Source organism: Orcinus orca, chromosome 7, assembly GCF_937001465.1.
Source record: "Orcinus orca chromosome 7, mOrcOrc1.1, whole genome shotgun sequence".
Classification (NCBI taxonomy): Eukaryota; Metazoa; Chordata; class Mammalia; order Artiodactyla; family Delphinidae; genus Orcinus; species Orcinus orca.
Window position 1 is genome coordinate 59,758,895 of NC_064565.1, and position 12,410 is coordinate 59,771,304.

The following is a 12,410-nucleotide window of genomic DNA, read 5'->3' on the forward strand; positions in this document are numbered from 1 at the left end:
CTTTATCTTCTACTCAGACTTTAAGTCCTCAGGACTTAGACCCTCTTTTCTCACTCTTTGTTCCCTTTCTGCTTGATTCTCCTGTTTATTCCCTTGGCTTTAAAGATCCTGTATACACCAAAACTCCAAAATTTCTCTTAGCACAAACCTCTCATCTAAGTTTATGTCATAAGTCTGGAATCATTCTTGACACTTTCTTACCTTCTTGTCTTTCATCAGTATACGTGTACTTAAACACTCACTTGCATTCTCTCTCTCTCTCTCACACACACACACACACACACACACACACACACACACGCACCATATATCCCATCAATCCAGTTTATTTTGCTACTAAACATTTCTTAAATCTGCCTCTTTCTGCCCTTGGCCACTGTCACCACCTTGGTCAGATCATTGTCATCACTAGCCTAGACTATAATATTTGCCTTCTTACAGGACTCCCAAGGATCTACTTTTTACTCTTTAAGTCTGTTTTCTTCTCAGCAGCTAGAGTGATTTTTAGAAACATTAACAAACACAAAAACCTAACCAAGTGAATTCTGTTTTAACCTTTTTATGACCTCCTATTGCGCTTAAGATAAAGACCAACATACTTAGCTGGTCTAAAAGATTCTTCCCACTCAGTTTACTTCAGTCATGCTGTCTTTTCACAAAGCTAAGGACCTGTTCCCTCTATTTGAAGTCTGTTTCCCCTACCTGTTTTGCCTAATTTCTATTCATATTTTATGCCCCCTTAAATGTCCCTTTTTCAAAGAGTGCTTCCCTGGCACCCTTCATTAGATTAGCTGCCCCATGATATTTTCACTCTACCCACTATATAATCTTCTGTAGCACCTACAGCAATTTAAATTAATTATTTGTATGATTATCTGTTTGAATATCTAGGTTGGGAATCATGAGCTCCATGATAGGGAAAGAGTCTATCTTGTTGACACCTGTAACCCTGGCACTGAGCATAGGTCTTAATACAGAGTAGGTGCTCAGTAAGTATTTGTTGAATAAGAGGAGTAGTGTCTGCATTCTTTATTTTGTATGCTTCATGATAATTCGTCTACTCTGAATCAGTTATAAGGAGGATGAAGGGACTTAATGAAAAAAGATTATGAACTTTTATAAAAAGTCATAAAAAGTATGGTCAGCTTTAATAAACCTTACTCTTTTTTTTTTTTTTGCGGTACGCGGGCCTCTCCTGTTGCGGAGCACAGGCTCCGGACGCACAGGCTCAGCGACCATGGCTCACGGGCCCAGCCACTCCGCGGCATGTAGGATCCTCCCGGATCGGGGCATGAACCCGTGTCCCCTGCATCGTCAGGCAGACTCTCAACCACTGCGCCATCAGGGAAGCCCAATAAACCTTACTCTTAATGTTTGTTACCACACATCTTTTATATTAGTTTGAGTTTAAGAAAATAAGGTCCACAAAGAGTGTGTGCCCTTTTGCTAGGTTTTAAAAGATAGGCACTCTTAAATATTGGCACTAATTAAGATAACTAATTAAGGAATTTAAAATGTAATCTGATTTCTTTGTCTCTGGCAAACTCTAAGGCCTCCAGCTCTCTCTGGCTACAGTGGCTGCTTCTCCCTGCTGTTCTCTTTGCCTGCATTTGAGACTTTAAGCTTTGAGGACATTGTGCTTTTGATGCTTGTTAATGCTGTGAACAGATTTGTGTAGGTGGTGAGAATATTCTTTTACTTTCACTTGCTTAATAAGCTCGATCTGTGAGGTCATTTGCACTCAGAAAACTCAAATCTTTAAATATAACCTTAAGAAAAAAGAAAAGAATTAAGTCATTTGCAGTTTTAAAATACTACTCTACTATGAAAACTCTCGGTTTAGAACTTAGTTGCCAATCCAGTCTATATTATATTTAACTCTGAGTGTTGTTCATTGATACCTCATTCTATCTTCAGAAATAAAAATGTAAATATCTACTATAATGCCATTGTTAAAGCTGAAATGTTGAAGACCTGCTGCAGGATGGTAGAGAGGAGGTTCTTTAGAGTAACTTTCATTAAGCCAGTTTGGAAGATAGTGTAAGCCTCAGCAAGCTGCTGCATTACCTACTTCAGTAGCACCTGTTGTCACATATCCTGTTTTTCTGTTTAACAGAATCTCTAAATTTGAAGAAATTTATGGACACTTAAGTTATCAGACATTAATATTTTGGACTAATCAGGAGGAGAAGAGAACTAACTCAGTGTTGTTACCATAATTTTCATTTGTTAAGTTTCTTTTCATTAGTTCAACTTTGACATTTTGATGGTGTGTTAAGATCTTAGGTTCTTAGAATCCTTTTTACCTTTTCAGAGTTTTAAAGCTAAGTGAAGTAGAAAATAATAGTGCCCAGCATCAGATCTCTGAAGATTTTGTCATTTTGGCCAACAGGGAGAAGAACAAAGTAAGTCAGGAGTACTTTAAAATCCTTTGTATATCACTGTCTTTCTATATAAGAATATAATATGCAAATGTATTTCTCTTTTAGTGTGGCAGAAAAGAAAAGCACAGTTCTATAAAAGTCTGTTCATTTTGTCTACATGGGTAGCTAGTCTTAGCCCCATGTATAATATCTATGAGATTTGAAGAGAGCTGATTATATTGACTTTATCTTTTGCTTATTTCTGTTTCCTTTCTGGGTTTCTCTTTAAGTTTTTATTGATGAATTATCAACCTTTGGGTTTAATTAATTGTGCACACTTAGGGTAAGAAAGGTTAGATATAAACTTTAAAAAATTACACACCATTCTTTGACTCCAAATGGTTCTTTGTCTTTAGCATATAAATTAAGAGCCTGAAGAAAATCATGCAGAGGGAAATTTCCAAAAGCAGATCGACTCTTTCTTTGCTGTACTATACTAAGGCAAAAATCAGAAGGGCAGGTGAAGTAACAAATCTGTAACCTTTGTATTTCTAGTTTGGTATTTTATCCATTAAAAACTTTAATAAAGTATTTTTATTAATTGGAGGATCCAAAATCTGGTTCAGAATTTTCTCAGTTGAGGAAAGAATTGTGGATGTTAGAGAAGGGTTGGTTAGTTAACAAATTCGTTAATACAGTTTTGCCATTGACTACATAATAGGACTTGTCATATATTTTTATTTCTCTCCATATGATAGAATGAAAACTTACCCACTGTTACAGCTTCTGGACGGGTGGTAAAAAAAAGCTTTAACCTTCTGGATGATGACCCAGAACAAGAGGTATTACTTTAGCCAGAAATAATAAACTAAGCTTGTATGAACTTGCCCTGGGGTGGAGGTTGGGGAGCTCCATGCAACCTTAGTCTGTAGGATTGTGTGTGCTATTTGAACCGATGTGTCTCTGTCTCCTCTCTTTTAATATTGGAATTATTCTTAAGATTTTGTTTGCAGAAGATTTCATAGGACCGAAATAATTTGAAAACACTATTATTAGCTTATTGTTTTGTTGATATGCACACTTCCTAGGGAAATCTCTTAATAGAAAATTATTGAGTTGCATCTTGATGACTATGGCTTTTGCCTTGTTTTTCACTTACTAGACATAGATGTATTTGTTAATGTTCATGAGCCAGAGGAGGAGGGTGTAAGGGTGTGGTAAATCAGTTCAGCCTTTGGCCTCAACTTGACATTGCCAGTCACTAAGCTAATAGATTTTTATCCTTTTCTTAAAAAAAAAAAAAAAGCACTGGAATTACTTATGAAATCAACTCAAAGTGTTCATACTTCAAATATATAGCCTTTGCGTAAATACTGAATCCCTTTAAACTCTATAACTATATAGTTCATATGACCATTTCTAGGTAGAAATATTGAGTAGATCTCTAAGGATAGTTTTTTTTTTTTTTTTTTGGCAATACGCGGGCTTCTCACTGTTGTGGCTTCTCCCGTTGTGGAGCACAGGCTCCGGACGTGCAGGCTCAGTGGCTATGGCTCACAGGCCTAGCCGCTCTGCAGCATGTGGGATCTTCCTGGACCGGGGCACAAACCCGTGTCCCCTGCATCGGCAGGTGGACTCTCAACCACTGCGCCACTAGGGAAGCCCTAAGGATAGTTTTTTTTTTTTTTTTTTTTTTAAGGATAGTTTTTGAAAATCTTTTAAAATAGGTTGGAGGTGGCACAGTATGTGGCTACTCTCAAAAAAGAAAAAATATATATTCTTTTGAACCAAATATATATTTATTCTTTTGAACCATTGAGAACAAAGCAGAAAGCTTCCTACCCTGTAGGTAAAACTGTATTCAAAAAAAAAAACCAAAAAAAAACATGCCAAAGTTACCAAAAAGTGGCAAGAATACTTAAGAAGGGAGAAGGTAGTAGCAAAGAGAAAGATACTCTGCATTGTGAGATTAGAAAACAAAAACTTTTCACCTGTAAAGGAAAAGTTGAAAGGGGTTGTGACTAAAATCTATAAAATTACTGACACTCAGGCAAGAAGTCACCTTTTGAAGTTTGCCCAAGGTAAGATTACGGCAAAAAAGTAAATTAAAAGGAATCACTGGTAATAAATCTACGTAAATTTTTATGTCATAGGTGGTAAAGGCAGAAAATGTAAATGGGTTAAAAAGCAGTTTGACCAAATGTGAGTGAAGGTTTAGTATTTGGTGATTAAGAGAAACTTGCTGTGCCTGTCAAGATGTGCCATCCCTGGATGGGTGAGCATAGATCTGCTTCCCCATGAGACTGTTGGAGTCCCAGGTTTTCGTCCTTGAGACAGAGTTCTGGGGTTAGATTTTTCTCTCTTAATGTCTTTACCATCATTAATCATTTCTAACTAACGTCTCTTATCCCAGTCCTGTTCTGTGGGTTGGATTTCTGTTCCTAATATTCTCCCTCAAGTATAAGCAGCCATTTTTGCTTGCAGGATCTTAATTCCCCGACCAGGGATGGAAAGCTTGTAGTCCTAACCACTGGAACACCAGGGAATTCCCTAAGAAAGGGTTTTTTTTTAAAAAGGATGGCAAATAGGGTCATAAATAGTATATGATGGGCTATCAGTTCTTCTTGAAATGACTTGTGTTTTTCTGGTATGAGAACCTTCCGAGCACAGTGGGAAGTCTTCAAGTTTCAGAACTGAGTTTTATATATTTAGTCCTATCTGGAAACCAGTGAACACACCTATCAGTGTCAGCAGTTGAATACCTCTTTCAAATTTGGAGACACTCTGGCTTGCTGTCATAATAGAGGATTTCAGTTATACTTTGGCTGAGATCTACATAGACTTGGTTGTGTTCATCAAAATCTGTAGGATACTTCTTGAGTCCTAAAAATCTTGAGACTGATATTTTACTAGGCAGATAAGTGGAAACACATTTCTATCTATGCTCCCACCCATTCATTTTTCTTTCTACATATTTTTATAAATAGTAGTTAAGCCACAAATGTAGAAATAATCCTAACTGGATTTTGCCCCTCTTTTCTTTTGCCTTATCTATTCTCCAAGACTTTCAAAATTGTGGACTATGAAGATGAGTTAGATTTGCTTTCTGTGGTAGCTGTTACTCAAATAGATGCTGAAGGAAAAGCTCACCTGGATTTCCACTGTAATGAATATGGAACTTTACTTAAAAGCATTCCACTCGTGGAGTCATGGGATGTGGTGAGTAGAGTCCATGGAATACAAAGTTGTAAGAGTTTCCTTTATAGGTGACATTTATTGGAACAGATGTTACTGTTTTCACGTCAGTCCAAGTTCACCTATACCAGTGACCACATGGAAGAGGTTATCATCCTACATGCAGGACAAAATGAGTACTTCTTTAGACTTTCTCCTCTAGGGATGAGAATTTCTCCTTACCAATGGCTTTAAAGATAAAGTTTTATGCTTTTTTCATGAGACATGCTGTCTATTTCCTTACCATAGTCTAGTTTTCTCCTATTTTATAAGTTTGGTAATGTTTTAAAAAATAAAAATATACTGTATCAAATCCCCACAGTTATTTAATAGAGACAAATCTAAGCGTGTAGGGTTTTCAAGCACTCTTAGAAGCGTTTGTCTGCTCTTCTAAGTATTATAGAGTATAAAAGTTATAAAGAACAGTAGATGTTACTTTACCCAATCATTGTTTTATCAGTGGAGAACCTGAAAGATTTAGCAACTTGCCCACGGTCACAAGTGAAATAGTGGCAATGTTGGCAATAGAATCTGGGTGTTCAGACTCCTAAGTCCAGGGTTCTTTTCATTCTCAACATTTTGTGTAATGCTTTTCTCATAAGTCGTCTGCATATCCACAAATAATGAAAAATAAACTATTTCTGGCAGCTATTTTGCCTCCAAGTATATATTTGAACATCCCTAGCATAGACGCTGTGACATTTTAATGACTCAGCAGTGAATATGATTATGTGAAGAGGAGATTCCATTTGCCTTTGTTTTCGTTACAGACATATAGCCACGAAGTTTACTTTGACAGAGACTTGGTACTACACATAGAACAGAAACCCAGCAGGGTCTTCAGCTGCTATGTTTACCAGATGGTATGTGACCCTGGGGAAGAAGAAGAAACCACAAACAGAAGTTGTAAAAAAGATTGCAATAATTTTAAATTTTGAGATGTAACTTCTGAGACTTCTAGCCAAACACCCCAGCAGCCATGTCCAGTCCTCCTTTTTATTATCTGCATAGCATATTCTCCAGTATTTTCCAGAGAAGGTCTTGTGTTGACTTCGGATGACTGTGACTTCTTTTTTAAACTCTTGCCATACAAGGTGGTGAGTACTTCATTTTATGTAGAGATTTTTTACAATGACATCCCAAGAAGTCTAACATTTTGCAGTTTTTAGGCGGGTGGTGATGCAAATGTAAAACACTGAAGAGCAGAGAAAGAGGTTAATTCTAATTTTTGGGAGAGGGTCATCGATGAGTAGGTGTTTAACGTGGTTGTTAAAGGATGGCCTGGGATTTTGATTAGTAAAACTAAGGGTGAGAGATAAAAAGAAAGATACAAAAGATACAGAAAGAAATCAAGAAATCCTGTATCCTCTCACCCAAACTTTGTTTAAGGATGGAAAATGAGATCTATAATATGAAAGAATACTTTGAGCCAAAAATGTGTCATCACAGTTTAAAAAAAATGTATATGTATATATGTTTTGTGTTTGTATATAGTATCAGGAATTGGCTGTAGTTCCCCAATATCTTTTCTTCCATGGTTTTATTCTCTTGGTTTGATGTTCCCATTGGTTTTTTGTGTTTCTATTAGGCTAATGTAAAAGATTTCAAGCAAACTGTAAGTGAAATTTTTTTTCTCATATGTAGGCTGTTTAGCTGTTAATACATCTAAGAATGTTGTATTCATTTCACTCTTCTATTTATTTGGTGAGTCTTCCAGTTCTGCTTAGGCAATATTTTCATACCTAGGCAATAAGATAAAGGTATCCTGGGTTGTACCAGCTCTGCTCCCTGTAGAAGAGTAGATAAAGTCCCAGGAGTTCTTACTAGCTTGGAAACTGACTGGCAACTAGAAAAAGGTTTTGGCTCTATCTTAGCTGTGAGATGAGTATTTTTTCTTCTTTGTTAGAACTGATCAAAATATGATCCTTGAACTCAGATAATCATTCTTCAGAATGTTAAATAAAAGCAACCCAAGTAAAGGGAGGAAAATGTTTCTTTGTGGTTCCTGTTTGAAAAATCCAGTTGCTTGCAATACATATGTTTAGCACATTTCTCTGATTCAGGCTCAAAAGAATAACTAGTAAAAATAGAAGGGGAGGAGACAGCAGTAAAAATCATTGCTGATTCAAATTTAAAATTAAAATATGGGATATTAGCTTGGATGATTTACATCAAAATCCTCCAGTTTTTCCTTCAGTTTTGGCCTTATGCCATGTTAAGAACAATGTGAATTCTGCCCTGTTCTGCCCTTGAAGTTTGCAGATAAATTTCAGGCTAATTATGATCAACAGGGCTGGTGCGAGAAAGGCGTTAGCTATTCCAAAAGTCTAGAAATTAGTAGCAGAGTCCATAAATTAAAAAAAAATAAAGCCTAAAACTGTCTTTTGTGCAATAGAAAAGAAGATTGCTAACATTTTAGAATAAGGGAAAATATTTATATGTTGGCTAAAAATAAATCTTTCTGAATCTGCACTTATGTATAATAACCACTTGGGAAAGTAAAAGTGATTGATTACCTCATGAGCAAGATGATAAAACTATCTTCATATATTAAATTCTAATACTTTTATATCTACAAGTTGAAAAATCCATTCTCGTTTTATGCATATTTAATAGTACTATTTAATATAATATTTGAAGTCAGAGTATTTTGGAGACATGATTGTGATTACAAAGCACAGTTATGAATAGCTGAATAGTTATGATGTGCTAGATATTGCCCCAGACTTCCAACTAGACATGAGCTATATCTAAATAGTCCTGCCCAGTGAATTTATACCTTGAAACAGGTTCGATAAGAGGAAATAGATAAATATCAGAGAAAAGAAAAGAAACCAGTATGGTGGGTTTCAAAGCAAATGCAGTGCTGTGCAAAGGCAGAAAGCCTGCTCTCCATTTCCAAAAGTGTTTCAGAAAAGGATGTCTTAAGACTTCAATTCTGTCAGATTTTTTTTTAAAAAGCAGGCTTGTTGAGTTTACCTTTCTCTAAGTCATTGCCTTCTTTTTATGAAGGAACTCATCTGTTCAGAAAGGCATCTGAGAACTATCTGAGATTCTTGGCTGCTTTTTTGGTGGGGGCAGGGTTGAGTGGAATACTTCCAGTCAAGACAGGAACTGAGCACTAAGAAACGCCTATTGTCTCACTGCTGCCCAAATCAAACTAGACCTGGATCCACATGCCATATGGGCCAGGCAGGAAATGCACCTAGTGTGAAAGACAATAGGGAGTTGTGGACAGTGTAACATAGGAGAGCTATGCCCCAACTAAAGGGACAAGCTGCTACTGCTTAGTTAATTAAGCTGCTACTGCTTAGTTTCAGCCAGTTGTAACACCATGTGGGAATGTGGACTGCATGATTGTTAACAAGAAGGTTAATAAAAAGGGTGCCAAAAGATAAAGAAGATAGCAAAGAATGTGGTAAATGCACAGGTAACAGACATAGCAGGAAACAATAGAGCATGATTCCCCCAAAATTATTGGCTTCCCAGCTCCCTACAGTGGCAGCAGCTGCTCATTCCGCCGCCTGCCAGACATGAGACTGCTGTTCTCCTGAGGGCAGAGGGAAGTGGTAGTTAATATCCTCCTGCCCCTCCTTAACCCTCCTCTCTATCTGACTATTTTAGAGGCTTCAACTATGTGCCAGCCTACTTAACAGGTGCTAGGGGCAGGCATAAAACAATATGGGTGACATTTCTGAATGTTTAATGCAAGATTGGGTGAAACAGGGTAGCTTCTTTTAGATGGTCCGGATATTAAGCTGATGAGAGGTATATTTCTGCATTTCTCTCTTTGATCTAAGGGTCTGAATTCTCACAGTATCAGTGCAGCAAGATTATTGTTCTTTGACTTTCTAAAACATTTCTCGCAACTCAGAGAAAACAAAACAAATCCTATTGTAGTTGCTATTTGAACTACCTTGTGAGGAGATGATACTGTTCTATTTAAATAAACTAAGGTTTTGTTCCACATTTTTCCATCAATTGAATGTTTTGTTTCTTGTACACACTTTTTTCTTAATGATAGCATATTTATTGAGTGCTTTCTATCTGCCAATCTATCTGTGATACATGTAAAATGAATTGTCTCACTTAACATTCAAAATAACCGTATGAGGTATGAACTACCATTTTTCATCCTCATTTGTAAAATGAGGAAAGTGAGGCTTACGAAGTTAATTTGCCCAAGGGCCTACAACTAATAAGTGCAGAGATGGGAAACACATTCAGATTTGTTTGACACAAACTTATGCCAGATTTCCTCTAAAGCTCTCAAAAGGCAAAGGATGTTATTTTATCCCATATGTAGCATATTAACAATGATAACATTGGGTATATACGAAAATGCTTAAAAGTCTTTTTAAAAAATGATTAGATATCCGAATTTTGGACAAATTTTGGATGAGACACAATTGGCCTATTCATGTATATAACTTGACATAAAAGATGGCTCTTGGGCTTCCCTGGTGGCGCAGTGGTTGAGAGTCCGCCTGCCAGTGCAGGGGACACGGGTTTGTGCCCCTGTCCGGGAGGATCCCACGTGCCGCAGAGTGGCTGGGCCCGTGGGCCATGGCCGCTGAGCCTGCGCGTCCAGAGCCTGTTCTCCGCGGCGGGAGAGGCCACAGCAGTGAGAGGCCCGCGTACCGCAAAAAAAAAAAAAAAAAAAAAAAAAGATGGCTCTTCATGCAATGGCTGAAAAAAGTCAGTTTTTAAAAAGATACAAAAAAATGGTACTCTGATCTTGTTTGTGGTGATAATAAACACCAGTATTAGTAATTACTCTTAATGTAACTTGATTTTCTTTTCAATAATTAATATGTTTTCTTACCTTTCTTACAATGTTTACATGTATGACTTACCTTTTAGAATCCCAGGGATTATGCAGGGCTAATTTCCGGTCCCTGTGTTTCTATAGAGTCTCTATCCTATAGAAAGAATAATTTATTTCAGGCCAAGGATAGATAATAGAAAGATAAGACCAACTGGCTTTTCCTAATCGTTTTATTATAAAAATTTTCAAACATACAGCAGAATTGAGAGAATTTTACAGTAAATACCCAAATACCAACCACATGGATTCTACATTTTATTCTACATGTTTTATTACTTATCCATCCATGTTATTTTTATGATGCTTTTCAAAATAAATTGCAGACATCAGTATATATCCTCCTAATACTTCAAAAGGCATATCATTAAGTAGGGTTTAGTATGGTTTCATTTTTTTCATTTTTAAGGTACATTCACATGCAGTGTAATGCACAAATGTTAAGTATAAATTTGCTAATTTTTCCCAAATCCATACACCTGTGTAACCCAAACCCTTTTCAAAATTTAGAACATTGCAATTATGCCAGAAAGTTTCCTCATGCCCCTTCCCAGTCATTCCCTACCCCAACTCTCAGATGTAACTACTGTTCTGATTATTTTGCCTCACAGATTAAATTTTTCTATTCTAAAACTTCATATAAATGAAATCATGCAAAGCATAATGCCTCTTTCACTCAGCATGTTATTGAGATTAATTCATGTTGCCTGTATCAGTGGTTCATTCCTTTTTATTGCTGAATATTCTCTTGTATGAATATGTCAGTTTGTTTTTTTCCATTTTCCTGTTGATGGACACATGGGCTGTTTCCACTTTTCTTTCTTTTTTTTTTTTGCTGTTATAAATAAAGCTGCTATGAACATTCTTATACAATTTTTTTTATGAACACATGTCTTTATTCCTCTTGAGTAAACATCTAAGGGTGGAATCATTGGGTCCTAAGGTAGGTGTATGTTTAGTTTCATAAAAAACTGCCAGACCTTTCTTCCAAAGGATTGTACCATTTTACGTTCCTTCAACAATGGGGACTTACCGTTACTCCACATTTTCTCCAACATTTGTGTTTGTCTTTTTTATCTTAGTATTTTTGGTGGGTGTGTAATCATTTCCAGTTGATACTTAGATTGTTTCTATAATACTTGTGCCTAGAGTAGCCCTCTTGTCAGATCTATCCCTTCATCTTTTTTAACACCACCCCCTACAAGGAACGGCTGAAAACATTCTTTGTGATAATAGTTAAGGTAACCTAAAACTCAGGTTGAGTTATTCTTTCTCAAACATGGAATACATTGCTCACCAGTTACTTTTGCCTTAATGGAGACCAACCTAGGAAAAACCTAGGTTGCTAAAGGGACATGTCAGACTGTTTCCACATGACTGCTGGAGCTGGACAGGATGGCACCAAAACATTGTAATAAAACAGAATATGACCTTTTCCTATAATAATTATGAGTTCATGTTATTTCTAAATCAGGTGAATTTTTGATGCTAATAGGAAAGCATATTAAACAACCTTTATGCTTTCCCCAGTAACTATATTAGATCTCTGTGTGGTTTTAATTTATATTTCCTTATTAACTAATGATAGTAAGCACATTATGTGTGTGTTTGCCATGTGTAAATTTTTAGTTTTCTTAACAAATTTATTGAGGTATAATGTACATACAGTAAACTATGCATATTTAAATAATACAATTTGATCGTTTTGACATGTATGCATCCATGAAACCATTGCCACAATCAAGATAGTGAATACATCCATAACCCCAAGAAGTTTCCTCTTGCTCCTTTGTAATCCCTCCCTCCTGCCTCTCTGTTCCCCTCCCCCTTCCCAAGGCAACCACTAATCTGTTACTGTCACTTTAGATTAGTTTGAATTTTCTAGAATTTTATATACATGAAGTCACATAGTAAGTACTTTTTTTTCTGGCTTCTTTCACTCAGTTTTGTTACTTTGAGATCCATCTGCATTGCATGTATCAATAGTT

The 12,410-nt window shown here is 36.4% G+C and overlaps 1 protein-coding gene across 4 annotated transcripts in view; it reads left to right on the forward strand.

Moving 5' to 3' along the window:
• The window catches only part of DCAF17 (DDB1 and CUL4 associated factor 17), a 37,091-nt gene extending 25,783 nt beyond the window's left edge, over positions 1-11,308 (forward strand). For all 4 annotated transcript variants that reach the window (XM_049712270.1, XM_049712271.1, XM_004267290.4 and 1 more), the window contains 4 exons: positions 2,315-2,405; positions 3,122-3,205; positions 5,427-5,582; positions 6,368-11,308. In XM_049712270.1, the coding sequence (XP_049568227.1) occupies positions 2,315-2,405; positions 3,122-3,205; positions 5,427-5,582; positions 6,368-6,535 (499 nt within the window). In that variant the 3' untranslated portion in view covers positions 6,536-11,308. The remainder of the gene's footprint in view (positions 1-2,314; positions 2,406-3,121; positions 3,206-5,426; positions 5,583-6,367) is intronic.
• Positions 11,309-12,410: the final 1,102 nt, after the last annotated feature.